This window comes from Quercus suber, unplaced genomic scaffold, assembly GCF_002906115.3.
Source record: "Quercus suber isolate HL8 unplaced genomic scaffold, Cork oak 2.0 scaffold_95, whole genome shotgun sequence".
Taxonomy (NCBI): Eukaryota; Viridiplantae; Streptophyta; class Magnoliopsida; order Fagales; family Fagaceae; genus Quercus; species Quercus suber.
Window position 1 is genome coordinate 1,556,844 of NW_027069560.1, and position 19,412 is coordinate 1,576,255.

The 19,412-nt window shown below is 33.2% G+C and overlaps 2 protein-coding genes across 3 annotated transcripts; one reads left to right on the forward strand and one right to left on the reverse strand.

Annotated features, from left to right (window-relative positions):
* The first annotated feature begins 10,480 nt into the window (after positions 1–10,480).
* LOC112027773 (APO protein 4, mitochondrial) lies at positions 10,481–13,878 on the forward strand. 2 transcript variants are annotated; one of them, XR_010629415.1, is made up of 3 exons: positions 10,481–11,120; positions 12,130–12,976; positions 13,168–13,878. XR_010629415.1 is itself a non-coding variant. In XM_024060416.2 (2 exons), exons 1-2 carry the CDS (start codon positions 10,867–10,869, stop codon positions 12,863–12,865), a joined length of 990 nt encoding a protein of 329 aa, XP_023916184.1. In that variant the 5' UTR covers positions 10,481–10,866; the 3' UTR covers positions 12,866–13,151. The 2 variants fall into 2 exon arrangements, 1 of the variants encoding a protein (XP_023916184.1); XM_024060416.2 differs by lacking the exon at positions 13,168–13,878 and having other exon boundaries at positions 12,130–13,151.
* Positions 13,879–18,650: 4,772 nt separating this feature from the next.
* Positions 18,651–19,412, reverse strand: LOC112027768 (uncharacterized). Its single transcript, XM_024060413.1, has one exon. The coding sequence runs from the start codon at positions 19,410–19,412 to the stop codon at positions 18,651–18,653; it is 762 nt and encodes a 253-aa protein (XP_023916181.1).

Below are 19,412 nucleotides of genomic sequence, written 5' to 3' on the forward strand. Positions count from 1 at the left end.
TGGGGAGCTACAACCTTTTCAGACGCATCCTTGTCTACATCCTCAATGTCAACAACCTCATCACCGTGACTGCCTTGGGAAGAAAGTAAGATATGCACCTGACATGTGGTACAATTCCTATCATCTAGTCAGCAGATAACATCACAGCTATGAAAAAGGTCCAAAATAAAGAAATGATGACTTGACACCTATCTTTGTACACAGTCATATTCCTCAGAGTATAAGAGGGACATGCAGTTGTAGGTTTAGGCAAGAACCAAAAAGGTATTCTAGAGAAGAAAGTAGAAAGTTGAGATGGTAGGAAGCAAGAACACTTTTATTGTATAAGAGTGACCTCTTTGCATACATAATACATTCTGAGCAGAGCAAGAACATTCCATTCTTGCTCAAACCGTGGTTTTTTTATCCTTTCTCTAGGCTTTTCCACGCACATCTCGTGTCTTTTTATGTTCTTACTATCACTTTCTTCTTCATTTTCAATTGTCATGTCAAAGCTGGCATTTTTTCAAGCTTTTTCTTGTAGATGTACTGTTAGATAACTTATTTTATTTCCCTACATAAGCTCAATTCTAACTTGCACGTACATTTTTGGCGACTCCACTAGAGAATTTCTGGTTATTTCCCTTTTTCAGTGTGTTTTTGTTGGGTTATATACCTCTATTTTGTTGTTAGTTTCTCCATGCTTCCAAGGAAGAAAGCTACGGGGGTACTGACTAGTGTGAATGAAAATCATTGGCCAGAACCAAGTGCAGATCAAATGTCCATGCACTCTGAAGGCACAGAGTCCTCTGGTGAGGCTGGTCATTCCAAGAATGGGAGTTTCATGGCTGTCATTAAAGACCTTCAGCATTCTCAGGTTGTTATGTGGGCAAAATTCCAGTCCCTACGTTAGGAGACAGCCATACCTCAAGCCCCTCGAGGTGGTCAAGGTCATCAGGGATCTTCTTACTTAACCAAGGAAGACATATCTACTATTTTGTTTGAAACTAAGAAGTTGGAGAGTGTTCTTTATGTTGATATTAGACCTTTTCATCTTGAAGAGATAGCTGGAAGACCTTATCCTACTAACTACACTCCTATCTTTCCCAAGTATGATTGCATGACAGGGAATGCTAGAAAGCACTTCAGGCAATATGTAGATGCGCTAACAGCTCACTCCCATGACCATGAATTGAGGCTCAAGGAGTTCTCTAAGTCCTTAGAAGGCTGTGCTTTTGCTTGGAACACTAGTCTTGCACCAGGATTAGTTCTAAGTTGGAATGACTTGGCAACGCAGTTCATGAAAAAGTTTTTTGCTTTAGAGGAAAAGCTCACATTGTCTAATCTATAACATGAAAAGCAAAGGGTGTTTGAAGGGTTGCTAAAGTATATTTGTAGATTCAGAGACCTTTCTTTGCTATGCTATGACCCTGGTGTAGGAAGAAAGGCTAGTAGGTGTTTGTATTGCAGGTATGCTGTATGAATATCAGTCTTATCTTGAAGGCTTGTAGATTTCTAGTTTTATAAGGCTTGTAAAGGCTACAAGAAGGACAAGTATGTATGTGAGGAAGCCTTCAAAGGGTTCGACTTCACAAGCCCTGAGTACGCCTAGATAGTCCTAGAGGAGAGAAAACAAGAAGATGGAAGCCGTTGTGGCAAAGGAACCTAAGAAAGTAGTCAAAGGTAAGAAGAGGGAGAAAGGTGGTATTCCTCCTCCTTTTACTATTTCCAATGAAGAGTTATATAGCATCCTAGAAGCTTGGCTGAAGAATGGTGTAGTGGTGTTACCTGAATGCAAACGTGAGCCCACAGAAGAAGAAAAGCAAAATCCACTTTATTGTAGGTGTCACAGGAGATGTGATCACCATATCATGGATTGCTATGCTTTGAGGAATATCTTCCATGATAGGGGGTAGCCAAGGGAGATTTGGTTATCAAAGCTGGGAAGAGGGCAAACCTAAAAATCTAGCCAACCAAGTTGTTAATGGCGAAAGACCTTTATACTCACTGCCTTTTGGGGAGCATCTCGAATCAAAAAGGCTTTGGTGAAGGTCGTTTTGGGTATTCACTAATATTCTGCCTCTCCCAACATTTGATATCTTGGGTATTCCAAGAGAAAGAATCATTCCAGAGCCACTGCAGGTAGCAAGAATAGGAGCCTTATAGTAGAGCACTCTAGGGCATATGTCTTTGGCTTAGGGTTGGGCCAATTTGGGCACCCACTCTCATGCATGTAATGGAGGGGAGTACATCCTATCACATCATTTTAGGCCATCCATGGTTGAAGGCAAATGACCCGCGAGATGCACTACTTAGATGTTTTTAAGTGTGCTTTCCTAATCTCTTTACCCACATTATATAAGCCCACATTACCCACGAAATTGAAAGGAGACTTTCAGAGAGAAAACCCTAAAAATACACTTGATAATTAGAGATTGTAAAGTCACAATTATCTACACAATTTCTCTTAGTTTTCCTTTACTCCTACCTCTCCAATTACAAATCCTTGAAAGGTTCTTAGCCCAAACACAAACCTCACCCAATCTGAGTGTTGAAAGTTGTTTTGGTGCATGTGGGAAGCATTGGAAGAAGCCATTGATTGGTAGATGCAATTTGGAGCTAATTGCGGGATTCGGATAACAAGTGAAGACATGACTTAGTGAAGTCCATTGGGAGCTACAACTCGGAGGGTTCAAGTACATTAGGTAGATTAGGCTTGGAAGGTCTTTTTGATATCCTTGTACTTCAACTTTATTCACAAGTGGATCATTTCGGCTTGGAGGGCCGTGGAGAGGTTTTTTGCCGAGTACTTTGGTTTCCTCTTCGATAACACGTCTCGATGTTATCTTATGTTTGCATCTCTCTTCTCTTACTCATTATGCTTTACATTTATTGTTTATTGAATTTGTTTATGCACTAAAGAGTAGTTTTGGTTTATTGTGTTTCATTTACTCTTATTCCGTACTTAGTTAAGTAGAGTAAAAACAATTTAGCCGTAACTTTAAAATTGTGGGTCTAAACAAGCTATAATGGTTTACACTATCGAGCTTTCAATTTGTATCAGAGTGGGTACTCATATTTAGATTTGATTGTCATTGTGTGATCCTAGACTCCTTTTAAGATAGACCGATCTCAATCTCTTAACGCACCTTCCTTCTTTGATGGGAACAATTATGCATTTTGGAAAGTGTGTACGCATGCTTTCTTTTGTGCTATCGATGAGAATGTGTGGGACTTTGTCAAGATGGGTTGGGTTAGACTCGAAAAACCCAAGGCCGAATGGGATAAGGCTGCCGTAGCTTTGGCCAATGCCAATAGCAAAGCCATTAATGCAATTTTATGTGGTGTGTCTAATGACGAATTTCATAGGATATCTCATGTGCAGACTGCCCAAGAAGCATGGAAAATCCTTGAGACTACCTATGAGGGAACAAAGAAGGTAAGGACACAAAATTGCAAATTCTTACTACTCGATTCGAAGAAGTGAAGATGGGTGAGGACGAGTCATTTGACTCATTTTATGGGAGACTCAACAAGTTGTCAATGCCTAGCTTAATCTCAGAGAGAAGATAGAGGACACCAAAGTTGTGTGGAAGGTCCTAAGGTCCTTACCCAAAAGCTTTCGAGCCAAAGTCACCACCATTGATGGCCTGCAAGACGTCCAAAATGAGCAATCTTTTTTTAAATAATTGGTTTAACCCTAATTCATTTACCTCTCAAGTTCACTTATGCACAAATTTTTTGGATTGCATTGAGGAGTCACTGGAATGGAATATCAAATAAGTTCGGGTGGGATTTTACAAGAATTATTATATGATTCAAACCTCAGATGAAGTGGTTGTTATCTAAGAAATTGTTGTAAAAAAAAAAAAAAAAAAAAAATCTTTTGTAACAGAAACTACAAATTTTACCGTAACAAAAATGGCAGTCTTTTACCGTAACAAAAATAAATAATAACTATTCAAATTTTGTACTTTTTTTTTAATGGATGTGTAGTAAGTGTATAAATGTTAGGATTAAAGATAAGTACTAATAATAAAAAGGAATAGATATGGATAAAAAAATTCTAGCACAAAAAAATGGCATCCTTTTACCATAACAAAAATAAATAAAAACTATTAAAGAGTAACTAGACATGTTTAAAGATAAGTACTAATGATAAAAAGGAATAGATATGGACTAACAATTTTAACTTAGTAATACTATTATTTAAGCATATTTTATATTTTAGATGGTAGACTTGATCCAATTGGGTGTTGGAAAACATAAACAGTTTCTAATAAAGAGTAACTAGACACGTTTCAATTGGCCTTGCACTCTACCATGCTTATTATTTGGGATTGTAAAATGGACTGGACTAACCTAAGCTTAAATTTAATTTAACTACAAATTTCTACTTAAAAAAAAAATACCATGAAAAAAGTAATATATATATTAGTATTAGCTCTAGTGGATAACCAAATTACATTGGCTAACTAGAACTTGAATTTGTCCTTACAAAAAGGCATGATTTTGTTTTAAAGTGTGTCAAATGAATCCGGCAAATTTGGTCTAATTTTAAGTATAAATGAGCTTGGGAAATAAAATTTAGACATTTTCAAAATTATATTTTGGTCACATTGATCTAACAATTCATAACCTAAATTTAAATATATTCTCAAAACTTCTACCTAAAATAATAATTTAATAACTAGCTTCTAAGGATGCACTCACGCGTGTGCTCAGAGGTTCTTCTATTTTTTTGGAAAAAAGTTAATAATTTCCATCCATTATAATTTGGGATTACTACATTTTTCAATTACAAAAAAACTTAGGGGTGTGAAGAAAAATTATTTCACCTGCAAATGCATAATACTCATCACACTCCTAGGTTTTTTTGTGATTGAAAAGTATAGTAATCCCAAATTATAATGAATGCAAATTATTAACTTTTTCCCAAAAAATAAACAAATAAATAAATAGAAGAGCCTTTAAGCATGTGCGTGAGTGCATGCTCAACGGCTAGTTAATATTATTTGTTTTCTTAGTATGCTAAGGTCTAAAGTCTAAAACCATGAATAATTAATTTTGAATTGAGGTAATATTTTATGATAAACTTTTATTTTTATTATAATATATATATATATATAATAGCGGTAAACCCGGTATTGGCCAATACTAAAATATATTATTCTACTAGTAAAACTGGTACAACCTTTGCTACAAGATTGATCCCTTGGTTCCTGGTTGAGACAACCTAAAAAGAAATATATATAAGTTGTTCTTTGGGCTGTACTGACATCTTTAGGTGACAATTTGCACTATTCATTCATCACCAAAAAGAAGGACAAAATTGCAAAATGCCCCTTTTGAACAAATAAAGTAGCGTTTTGCCCTCTTTCTTAAATTAATTAGGGAAATGCCCCTCTTTTGAAACTCGATTTTGTCAAAATCGAGTTATAAAAAAAAAAAAAAATTTAGAGCCCTATAGCGGCGTTTTTAAAGACCTATAGTAACGTTTTCAGGACCTATAGTGACGTTTTGTAACTCAACTTCCAATAAATCGAGTTATAGGCAATTTTTTTAATTTTTTTTTACCTATAACTCGATTTTATATAAATCGAGTTACAAAACGCCACTATAGGTCCTGAAAACGTCACTATAGGCTCCTTAAAAACGTCGCTATAGAGCCTAAATTGATTTTTAGAAACTCAATTTTCAAAAGAGAGACATTTCCCTAATTAGTTTGAGAAAGATGGCAAAACGCTGCTTAGTTTGCCCAAAATGGACATTTTGCAATTTTGTCCCCAAAAGGAAGTTAAACAAAACCATATTGGTATCTTCTCTAATGAAATAAATTTCATGCAATCCCACTAAAAAGGAATAAACAAAAATTAAAACCCAAAAGAATAAGAATACCAAAATCCCAAAGAATACCTCCATAGAATTTGTTTTGCATCCAGAATAATACACAGCAAATTATGTTATGCAATCCCACGAAAATCCTGTATTTGCGCTCCACACTCCACAGTTTCTATGCCGCACTGCAACGTGTGTGTGTATATATATATATATATTAAAAAAAGAAGCCTAACGGGCACCAAAGCACTCGTCAACGGTGATCAGGCCCGTTAGGGGAACTTGAACCCATGACCAAACTCTTGTTAACCCAAGACCTTTGTCAATAAATCTTTTCCCTTTTATTATTATTATTATTATTATTATTATTATTATTATTATTTGCTAACAAACAAACGCAAAGAGAGAAAAATAATAATAATAATAATAAAATATGAAATTTCAAAATAATTAAAAAAAATGATATTATATTAAATTTTCCCATACATTGATGACACGAACATTTTTTTTTTTTTTTATAAAAGAAGTAATAACAATATAATAATAATAAAATATGAAATTTCAAAATAATTAAAAAAAATGATATTATATTAAATTTTCCCATACATTGATGACACGAACATTTTTTTTTTTTTTTATAAAAGAAGTAATAACAAGGCAATTATTGTCTAGAAATTATTTTTTAATGTCAAAATTTCTATAAACATAGTCCAAAGAAAAAAAAAATTGATAGTTTTTTTATTTTATTTTTTATACAAGATAGAAATTCTACTTTAGTCTAATCTAAGTGTATATGTATGTGAAGCTCACTCTTGGAAACTTAAATCCTGACCCTTACCCCTCACACCCCACAAACACTTATACTTGTGGAGTGACCATTACACCAAGAGTTGTCATCAATCACAAAGAGACAATTCAAATATTCATTTACTAAATTAATATTACAAATTTTACAAATTTAAATTAATATTACAAATATTCAAACTTAAATTAATATTACAAATTTTACTAATTAAGCTTACAAATTGATATGTTAAAGTTGTCATCAATCACAAAGAGACAATTCAAATATTCATTTATAAGATGATAAAAACATACTAATCATATTCATTGTCACATCAGTTTATAATTTTTACTATTTATGTAGTAAAACTTATAATATCTTTAGCATTTTCTTAATTATTTCTCCATGTAAACATTTTTTTAGTACTCCAAGTAAAATAATAATATTTAAAAAAAAAAACAAAAAAAAAACAATAGACTTCACAACTTATAAGGTAACTTGTCTCCATAATAATGTAATTATTATTCTTTTGCTTTTTTAGACTTACAAGGGATAAAATTTAGACTAATTGTCCAAATCCCCAAAATTAAAAATTAAAAAAAAAATTTGTGACTGAGATTTAAAACAAACAATCTATGAGAAAGTCTAAAGATACAAAAATTTGACACCTATAGAGGTTTTTTATTTTTTATTTTTTGGTATACCAAAAATGGTTAGGGGGGCGACTAGTGTGACTTCTTTACCTGGGCGTAACCATAGTAGCACCCTAATTACTCCCGAGCAAGACCCCATACTCCTAGTTAGTTATGTTAGGTCGATTGTTTTGGATAGAAATGAGATATAATGAGTACCAACACACAACTAGTTGTTGAGAGTAATATTAGAGGTGAACCCAAATGAGAATCAGTACAAGCTTGTCATCTCAACTGGTGTAAAAAATGTTGTCAAATATTTTATGTATCTAATGTAAATGTAAAAGCTAAAGTACCTTAATTGTAGTAATAACTAATAAAATCTCTATCAAAATACTTAATTATAAAAAAAACTATTAAACTTTTCCAAATATTTGGAAATTTCAAGATCCATCAAAATCACTATATTTCTTTTTTAGAATCACTAAATTCAATACATTAATAAAATGAAAAGTCCATTTAATTACATTTAAATTCTAATATTAAAACCCATATTACTCTCTTTTTTCTTTTTCTTTTTTCTTTTTTTGAGAAACGAAACCCATAATGCTCTATCATATATTTTGTTTTCAACTATTCCTTATATAAGAAAGCATTACAATGCAAAAGTGGCAAAAGGTTGCACTCTCTATAAACATATAAGAGATAATGTTTTATATTTGAAGAACTAAAATCGCCCATTCACCTTTTTCAATAAAGAAATGCTATATCTACAATATTTTCACAACAAATTCTAAGCGGAAGGTTGTTACGGGTTGTTATTGGTGGGGTTAAAAAGTAATTTTAGTGATAAGTTCAAATTATAACCAATAACAACTAACCGCCTATAAATTGTTGTGAAAATGTTGTAGACATAGCACTTCTCTTTCTGATAATATCACTAATTGCAAAAATGGTACTAGAAGATTACATTAATATTACAACATTAAAGTTTCTAAAAATATACATATTACAACATTAAAAGAAGGTAAAAATTTGAAAGTTTTTCATTATATATAATGAGCTAAACTCAAAACAGGAAATCGTTTTGTAGTGCAATTTTAGCCGAATTGCATTTACAAATCACACTTTATCCATGGTTTAAAAAAAAAAGATTTTCAAAGCTTTTTCAATTCGCGCGATTCAATCACCAAAATAGCGATTAACGACTGCACTTTTTTTCATCCAAAAAACCTGTTTCTCTCTGCCCCCTAAATACTAGTATATATTCTGGTAATATGTTCTCTCTCAACAATCCTTCTTCCCCAATTTCCCATGTATCGCCTCTAACTCTGGTCCTCTGCTCTTTTGCTTCAATTTTTGTCATTCTTTATTGTTCGGTTTGCCTCTGAATCTCAAGTAAAATTATTCTTCATTCTTTTCCTTGAATCTTTCCTATAGATTTGGGCTTCTACATGTTGGTTTAAGAATTTATTTCAATAGAAACTTTGACTTCCAAGACTGTCACATGTATTTAGTGGCCGTTTTCCTTCACCTTATTTGACAAGTTTTTAGTTTTTATATACAACTTTTTAAAACCTCAAATTTTCAAAAAATTTTAAAGTATAAATATATTTTAATACACTTTCAGAAAAATACTAATAATAATAATAACAAGGAGCTAACCATGCACTTAGTTAGTTTAATGAATTGTGCCCACTTCATTTTCATTATTGGGGAAATTACACTTTACCATCCTAAACTATACCTCATGTTACACTTTGCACCCTAAACTTTTTGAATGCATGTTTTGCACCATAAACTATGACTCCTGTTACACTTTGCATCCTACTGTTAAGTTTGCTATTAACTTGAATGAAAATTCAAAGTTTAGGGTGCAAAGTGTAATAAGGAGTATAGTTTAGGGTGGTAAAGTATTATTTATCTTTTATTTTTAAGGCATTGAGAAGAGGGGCAATTAGGTTTTTTCACGTGGTGTCATATTTTTTTATCTAAGTTAACAGCAAACTTAACATCGGGATGCAAAGTGTAACAATGGTCATAGTTTAGAGTGCAAAAAATATATTCGAAAAATTTAGAATGCAAAGTTTAACATGAGGTATAATTTAGGATGGTAAAGTATAATTTCTCTTTCATTATTTAATATCAATTACATAATAAACTAAATTATCGAAAAATTAAAAAAAAATTAAAATAAAACAACGTTGAAGGCTTGAACAAATGACCAATCTAAACGAACAAAAATCCACAAAATCATAACTTTGATAAACTAGCAACTTTATTTTCTTTGAAAAAAATAATAAAAAAATTTTATATTTACCCAAAACTAAAATATATATATATATATTATATTTTGCCTATAACGGGGACGTCCCTTTCAGATGAAGGCATCACTCAATTTTCCTAGTTTCAAATTTCATATAGTTTACAGACTGCTTCCTAAGCTTGTAACCTTTTTCCATTCCAGTTCAAAGCTTTGTATCTATTTTTTTTTTTCTTTTCCGGTAAACTAGATTTTTATCTATTATTATCTCTTGTAAGTGTTTAAATTTGTTATTAAAATTTTATTAAAATACCTATTTTTATTATTTTAAGCTTTCCTATTTTCATCTTTTGAAATTGATATGATTGCTTTATTTGATGAATTTAAATCTGCAAAGAACAAAGATAAGAGAAAATCTTATCATGCTACTTTTGATCAAAAAGAAAAAGATCGTGTTAAAAGAAAGTGGAAACAGAAATTGCATGAGTTGCAAAAACATATTTTGTTTTTCGATTTTGTTAAAAACCATTATATTTTGAAAAATATTTCATAAAAAAGTTTGAATATATTTAAAAAAATCAAATTTTGTTAAGGAAGATAAGGCTATTGTTAGGTCTAGCCATCCGCCTCTTGACATGGTTCTTATTAACTGTAAAGGGATTGAGGTAAATGCCTCACACCACCCAATAACTTATTAATGAATTTATATTTTGAAAATTCTATTATTAAATTACGTATTTTATTTGTTCTAAATATGCATGCCGATTTTCATACCAATCTGATGTTATTTACTATTTAATTCATAAATTCATCTTTTAAGCATTATTTTAAACTACAAAAATTTGAATTTATAAAATTGATAAATAACATAATTATTGATCTTTGATCGCCTCAAAATTTGATAAGTATGAAAAATATACAAAAATAATATAATTTAACAGATAGTTTACCAAAATTCAACTCCAATTAAAAAATATTAATTGGTCTAACTTTGCTCAGAGCAATGGCTCTTTGTGTTCCTCGCTCTCTCTCTCACTCAATTTCGTTCTACGGACTAAAATTCACGCACAAAGATGCTCTGTTCTCCTTCTTTCACTCTTTCTAAGCCTCTCTAAAGCCGTCGAAGATGAAGACTTGAGCTTTCTTGAAGAACCGGCGAACGATACCTTTTCCGCTCTACGTTCATATCCGGACCATTTCCAACTCAAATAACAAAACCCTTCTTCACCTTTCACTCGGTAAATCCCGTAATCATATAAGAAACTCCTCACCGACCTCATCGCCCACAACCTGTTCGATTAAATGCTTCTTTGACAACTTGTTACGAAATATACTTCTTCTATTGATTTTTGAGGTTTGGGGTTGTTGATATGGCTGTAAGGAAGAGACCATGGCAGAATGTTACGGGGGACTTGATTGGATGCGTTATGCACGCAAGATTTTACAGCTCTAAGGTAGACTTTAACAAGCTGAGGCCAATGATTCTGAAAAGAATCGAAAGCCGAGCCAAGGACTACCCGGTTCGCGGCATGGTTCCCGTGGCCCAGGAGGTACTTAGGGCCCGAGCAGCGCTCTACCAAGGCGTCTCTACTCTCCTCAATGTCTTTCCTGTTATGACCTGCAAGTAAGTCCAGCTTGAGTGTTCATTTTATATATATATATATATATGTTTTGAACAATAATTTGAATTGTATTTGTTTGTGCTTCATCATTTTAACATGGAAACAACCTAAATATTGCTTCTTGCTATCTTGTCAAAAATGGGGTCATTGATGTGTATGATTTTGTTCATTTTGCTTAAAATGTAATCGTGGTTCATTTATATGATTTTGTTGATATCTATAAACTGTGTATATGAACGATTTTGCCGCTCTGTATTGCATGTTTTTAACAATTTTTTATATGAAGATTTAGACATGTAGTTAATTAGTGCTGGAAATCTAAGTTGGTCTGGTTTGATGTTGATTCAAATGTGCTGCTAAGAGCCATGTAGCTCAACTAGCACCTCCTGGTGTTTCCAATGGAGATGTCCAGGTTCAGAACTCTCCCTCTCCCATTGTAACTATTAAATGTGTGCTGAACTATAATTTATGATTATGTTGCCAGCCTATCTCAGGTGCTGAAAATATTAAGAACAATAATCAAAACCTGAAATAATAAAACTATGTGCAGACATATCACTTATCAAAATGCATCCTATGCAGCAATGGTCATTGACAATTACTATGAATATAGTTGATTACTATGTGCATCTTTATTGTGAAATTTTTATGCCTGTCAGGCTGTCACTATAAATTAGCAGACATTACCCAACAGTTTTTAGGCAAGCATTGGTAAACAAGCTGTCTCTAATTTTCACTTGAACACTTACTTGCTTTTTAATTGTTACATGATACCTGCACCCCATGGTACATGAACCCTTGACCTCTGCCACTAACTCACTCTTATGAGGGGTGGAGGTGACATTTAGCACAAAGGTCTTTGCCATATGTTCACTTAAACTCTTGAAGACTATTTTATTCTACAATAATTGATCTAACTTGGCTGTGATACCCCTAACTTCACTTTAGTACATGCTCTATTTCTTCAAAGAGAACGTTCATCCTAACTTCATTCATAAAGTACCATTGCAGGTTTTGTCCAGAAGTGTATATTGGTGAGAAAGGTCATTTAATTCAGACTTGCTGTGGTTACAAGCGCCGTGCTAAGAATCGAGTTCATGAATGGATTAGTGGTGGTTTGAATGATATACTTGTTCCAGTAGAAACTTTTCATCTGCAGAACATGTTCCAAGATGTTATTAAGCACCAACAAAGGTTTGATTTTGACCGTGTTCCTGCAGTTGTCGAACTGTGTTGGCAGGCAGGAGCCAATCCATATGATGAAGATATGTGCTCCAGCAATTGGAACTCGGAAAATGTTTCCGCTGCTATTGAAGGAGCTGAGTCTCTGTCACCTCATGAACTGAAGTTAATTGCCAATAGAACTCTGAGAGCATGGGAGATCCTAAGAACTGGTGTACAGAAATTGTTGTTGGTTTATTCAGCAAAAGTCTGTAAATACTGTTCAGAAGTTCATGTTGGGCCATCTGGACACAAGGCTAGGCTCTGTGGAGTATTTAAGTATGAGAGTTGGCGAGGAGCCCACTTCTGGGAAAAGGCAGAAGTAGATGATTTGGTGCCTCCTAAGCTTGTATGGAAGCGGCGGCCTCAGGATCCTCTTGTGCTTGTGGATGCACATAGGGATTTTTATGGACATGCACCAGCAGTTGTGGATTTGTGCACACAGGCTGGCATTATTGCACCAACAAAGTATCATTGTATGATGAAAGTGCAAGGTTTGTCAGGACCTGCTCAACTCAAAGTTTGAAGCTGGCTGTGAATTGAATTCTGTGGATTTGGCTTCAAGGAACTTGGTCTAGTACAGTTCAGGGTGCAGAGTCCGGCCAGAGTCTGATTCACTTGCCTTAAGGAGTTTCTGGTATGTCTCACACATGGTTTTGTCATTTTTGGTACCAGCAGAAAGTTTTGTTAGCATACCCAGTATCTTAACGAAACGTAGTCATATTTTTACATCTAGTCATAGGTTTATTGATTAAGTTTGTACATCGTAATTGATAATATTTTTTTCCCTTGAATAAAATAATAAAATTTTACTACTCTTTCTTCTAGGGAAATGCTTGTCCCCATAGGATCCAAGCTGGGAATCTTGTGCTGTTATCTTATCTGGTAGTTATTTGATTCCAAAATGGGAAAGGTATAAAAAACCCCCATGTAGTTTTTCTGTAAAACGTAAAATCCATGAAGTTTTGAGTGTAAATGGGTCCGGCTCCCCTCCCATTTAGAATCCTCATGTTTTCTATTTTTTTCTAGATGAGTGACACATGGCAAATGACACATCCAAAGGTTAAAAAACACCCATGTCAATGATGGGTTTTCTCTCAATTTTTGGGTTTTTCTTTCTTTCTTTCTTCTAGTCTCTCTCTTTGCTTGTCTCTCTCTCCAACATTGTCACAGTCGCCTTTGAATCAAAGGCGCCAAGATCATAACTTTCTGGAAAAAAGGGGTAAAAGTGGGACAATAGATGAGGAAATCAAAGAAGAATAAAATCTTTCTACCAAAAGCCAAGGACGCTCTATTGTGCAAGGTGGGTGTTCAAGTTATTGTCCTCTGTTTGTAAAGCCATTTTCATTTTTCTTGTAAAACCATCATCTGTTCTATCTCCACTCTTAATTTTATTTTTATTTTTTCTATTGTTTCGAGTAGTTGTTTGGCCGCATAATTTACTGTATATTTCTTCTTGATTTGGGCTTATTGAAGACCTAACATGTTATCACCGAATGGCCAAATCTATTCAACGTCAAAAACTTCAATTCATCTTTATCCCTCCATTCTTTTCTTTTCTCAAGTTCAGTTGTATATTGTGATTTGAAAAGAAAGCAAACATGGGTTTTCTCTTATCATTCAGAATTCACTTTTACCCAACTTCTAATCTTGACGCCTCTAACGTTCAAGTGGTGATGATAATGTTGGAGAGATAGATAGAAAGAGGCAAAGAGACAGAAAGAAAGAGAGAAAGAAAGACCCAAAAATTGAGAGAAATTCCATAGTTGACATTGGTTTTTTTTTTTTTTAACCTTTGGATGTGTCATTTGTCAATTGTTACTCATCTAGACAACAAGAGAAAACATAAGGATTCTAAACGGGAGGGGAGCCGACCTAGTGTAAAACCACCCCCCCCCCCCCCCCAACACACACTCTAAAGAAGAAGTATCATCACATGAGCAACTCATTTTTTATTTAATAGATGTTGAACGGTTTACAAATAAAGCAATGCCACTTTGGAGGGGAGTGCGGGCGGTGTTGTGTAACACTAAAAAATCTAAGGTGGGTTACATATGTTTTACCATTGTGGGGTTTAGGGTATGTTTGGTTAGGGTGAAAACAGAGAGGATGACAAATAGAGTGGGAAATGTCATTTTCCACTATTTAGTTTAAGAGAGAAAACAAGAGACAAAAAATAGGAAGGAAAATAATCTCTCCAAATCCACTTTTTTTTATCCTCCCAATTTATGAGGAAAATGAGAAGGAAAAAGTGAATAATGTAATTTACACAAATACTTTTACTTTAAGTTACATTTTTTTTTTCTTTTTTCTCTCTTTCTTGGTAGCAACGTTGCCCCGCCTTCCCCCCCCCCCCCTCCCCCCCCCCCATGTGGCCACTTTTTTTTTTTTTCTTTTTCTAGGCAATCACGTTGCCACTTGCCACCTTTTTTTCTTTCTTTTTTTCATGGGCATTAACATTGCCTCTTTTTTTTTTTTTTTTCTAATTTTTTTTCTTTTGATTTTTTAGGTCTTAGGCGTGATAGTTTATTTTTATTTTACTAGATGTGATTTTTTTGGAACATGTTTTTTATTTTTATAAAAAATTTTGGGAGATTGCTCTTTTTTGTGTGGTTATTTGTCACTTTTTTTTTTTTTTTAATTTTAATTTGGCATCATTCTTTAATAAGGGTATATGAGTAAATTTATTTAAACTCATTTTTTCCATCCCTCCACTTTTCCACTCTTAACCAAACAAAAATAAGAGAAAATAAAATTTTTTCTATCCTCCCACTTTTCCATCATTCCACTATTTTCTATCCTCCCACTTTTTCACCCCTCCAACCAATCGGACCCTTAGTGTTGGACTCAAAACAAGTTAAGTGTACAATCAAAACTTTAACTCTTTAGGTAGTTTTGTGCATAGTTGTTAATATCGTACGATACGCGATACGTATCGTATCGTGTGGAAAAAGTTTCGTTTCGTAAGTGCTCATAAATCGTACAGTACAATATGTGTATTGTACGATTTGTATTGTATCATAAAATCGTACATATCGTACAATATATAGACAAATACTTTAAAATGAGATTTTTTGTTAAAATTTGTACTTTTATTTGAATCTAACAAGTTGTTAGACTTATTTTTAGCAAAAAATTATTAGTTTATTTAATTTAGCATATTAAAATAACATATTCATTAGTTTTTTTCCCCTATCTCCTACAATTGGACTACATAGTACACACTTACCTTTTACTTTAATATTAAATTTTTTTTTAATTTTTTAAATTTTTTATTATTATTGTTATAAGTCCAAGAAACTAGAATGCCAAAAAAAATAATAAAAAAAATTATTAAAAAAAAAAAGATAGTAAATGTTAGTGACGAATAATGATGAAGAAAATTTTAATGTAGAAATAAATTTGCAAAATTATAAATATGATAATAGCGTTGACTTAGATGGGGTTGATTAGGCAATTTGATGAATACGATGAAAATAAATTATTATTTTTGGGTCATTTGTAATATATTATCACTTTTGAATTTATGTAATTTGAATGTGTAAGTTATAAACACATGCTAGTTTGATTTATTTAGTTAGCTTGTTAAATATTATTGCATAAGTAATGAATAAATTAGTCATTAGTTGAATACATTCAAAATTTATAATGAATATACCCTTTATATATGTATATTTATAATTTTTTTTATAAATTTTATTAAGTATTTGTGTATCATACGATACACGATACAAAAAAATTAAAAATCGATTAATGATACGATTCACGTTTTGACAACTATAGTTTTGTGTGCTGAGGGGAAGTTAAGTGTACAATCAAAACTTTGACTCTTTAGGTAGTTTTGTGTGCTAAGGGGAAGTTGTGAGGGGTTTGTGACTATTTTCCCTCCAAAATTTTCAATTTAAATTCTCAAATGGAGTTGATTTCTACATTGGTGGAAGTAATGTAACTAGCCAGGAGTGTTGCAACTTAAGTTGTATTTCATGATTTCATGATGTTCTCAATTGAGATGTCCAAGTTCAAATCCCCACTCTCCCAACTATTGAATTATCACAAAAGAAAAAAAAAAAAAAAAAAAAAAAATTGTTGGTTGTAACAACCTAGAGATTCCAACATCAACATGACCGGTAAATGGGAGCTAATTAACTTATTAGAAAGTGCAACATGGAAAGAACACTTCATTCAAATAAATAGGTTCTCTAAGTGCAGGTTGTTGATCGTTCACAAAATCTACATACTTACTTTTTTATCTACAAATTTTCTGGTCAGTGTCTTCAGTCTACTCACTGATCTGCCTTCGTAAGTTTGGCGTAGGAATTTGTTGCCCAGAGTTTTACACAAAACAAAGGAGAGTGCTTCTGTGCTATTCTACTAAAAAAAAACAGTTTGAGACTTGAGAGATGTTTCACAAAAAGTAGGAAGTCATTAGATTGAATCTTTTGTCCTCCCTCTTTTAGTCAAAAATATATTGGACAAAACTTAAGTGCAATACTTAGATTTCCCTAAGTTATTTTCTTAAAATTTAGTCATGTCATGAATGAGTTGGCAGTTTTACTACCATTGATTTCTTGTTAATTTAAAGGTGGACAAAATTAGTCAACAGTTACTTTTAGGTTCTTAATTATATTTAAACATATAAGAAGTACAAATTAGTATAATTGTAACCTTTCCATGGACAACTAAATTCAATGCACTAATTTGTTTATATTTAATTGGAAAACTGAAAGTACAGCGCAACGCTTAAGAAATCATACTTCAAGTTTTTCCCTTTAAACATTAATGTAATTTCAATTTGGACCCTCTCTATTTGTAATCACAACATTACTCGGTGCCACAAACAAGCTCTTATTAGCCTCACCAAGTTGAAGAACAATATGAATTGGGTTATTCCTACTCATAATTATTTATAGTTCTAAAAAATTAAATTAAAAATTAAAAATTAAAAAAAAAAAAAAAAAAACCCTCATCTAATTAAATGGTTTAACTTTAAACTCCTTGTGACTAATTAGTTTTTCATAGCTTTAACGACCATCAAGTGCGGGTCCAGATCCTTTTTCTTAGCGCAGGCGTTGCAAAGTTTTAGACTTCAGAGTAAGATATACAAGTAACGGAGAGAAAATTAATACATAGGATCCGAAATTTTTTAATGTCATAATTTTAGCCGAGTCAGGCTCTAATTTCACTTTGCTTAAGCCTTTACACTATCAACTACTCCCATCTCTTATGCATGCTTACAAACTAACTAGCGAGAATGCTGCATGCGTGAACACCTTTCAAGTTCTACGTGTTGTGTTGGCCTTAGAGTAAGGCTGTCTCTTTCTCTTATGTTATGGATAATGGATGAGACTGAAAAAAAAAAAAAGACAAAGCCTTTCAATGCCTTTGGAAATGAGGGTGGTAGTGGAGAACTTGACAGGAACTCTGTTCTATATACAAGTGGGTAACGATGCCACCCTTGCTGATCTGAAGAGGGAAATTGAGGCTCAGCAGAAGCTCCCATGTGACCGTCTGATCCTCATTCTCGACAACAATTGCAGCCGTCCGATGAACGTTGATGGAGATGGGATTTCACTCGTTGATTGTGGGGTCCAAGATGGCTCTCATATTTACCTCTTTTTCAATCCTCTTGATGATGGGTCCAATCAACATTTTGTGTTCAGTTGGCCTGATTGTCTCTTGGGGTGGACTCAGGAATTGAGAATTGCCTAGTTTAAGTGTTTTAATTTTAAAAAACTTGTTGTATCTTGTTAATTATATAGATGAGGATTACATGTTTGTACGAAGTGAGTGCAGTGTAACAGAACCATTAGCTACAAGGATGTGTAAGCTGACAATACTGGTAGCAACCATCAAGTTTCTTCTATTTTTCCTAACATAGAATGCTAGGATTGGCTTTGGGTTCATTTTTCTTTTCTTTTTCTTTTTTAAACCCTCTTCCTACTTAACTGTAACTTGGTAAATTGTTGGTTTTAGCATAACTATAAGTTTTAACAAATGATGCTTATCCTTTTTGTTGGTTGATGGTAAGGATTGAATCCAAGACTTGCTTCCATTTTATCATCGATACTCCAAGCCATTCACACAATAGTATCATTATTTTCCACATTAATAGTTTCCAAAGTTTTTTGATGATGATAAAGCAAATACTCTTTGGTGTTTAAGCATAGCCTTCATAGATTCCTAAATAGATTCTACATAACATTTATTCTGGACTTCTGGATTAAAATTATTTATTAAAAAAAAAAAAACACTTTTTCTGGTTTAAATTTAAATTCCAACCGTGCATGCTAGGCATAGAAACTTGTAGCATCTCAATATCCACTTCTACTGATAGTTCCTTTGAACACATAGAGAGGGTCCCCATTTTCAACACCATGCCACCGGAGGCTGCAATTGTCACGCATAATCCTCTGCTTGTGTATAAACAAATAATCATCAATGGGAAGAATTTTTTTGCTCAATAATAATTGCCTCAAGTCATTTACAGTGCATGAATCCTTCAATTCCACAGGAATGCTGGCTGCATTAAGCAAACTAGAAGAAGTTTGCACCACTAGACTTAGTCTTTTCGATGGAGGTTCATCCCTTAGACGATTTATGGCCTTGAGGAACACAATTATTTCTGAGAATTCGTGTATGCCATACTCAGTAAGATTGCGAAAGTCCTCTTGTAATTCTATCCCACAATAGAAAAGTGACATTCTTTTGATGGGTGTGCCATCAATGATGTGAATTTTCTCTTTTAGACTACGCACAGTTTCTGTTGTGTCTACTTCTATGTTAAACTGCCTAGATGAGAATTTCACTAAAATTTGGATTTTACTACAATGGTTTAACGGAGGTAATATAATCATGGATTTGAAGGTGAGGTCAATTTTTGTACCTTCAGTGACAATTGGATAGTCTTCCATGTCAAGTCCATCCATCAACTCCCATCCAGATACTGAGAGAGTTTGTGAAGCCACAGGGACACCTAAAAATTGTTCTATCTTCATTTTAACTTCAAGAACAGGTTCTTGGAGACCCACTTCCATTACAAATTCGAGTGTCCTTGTAACAACGACTACCCTCAT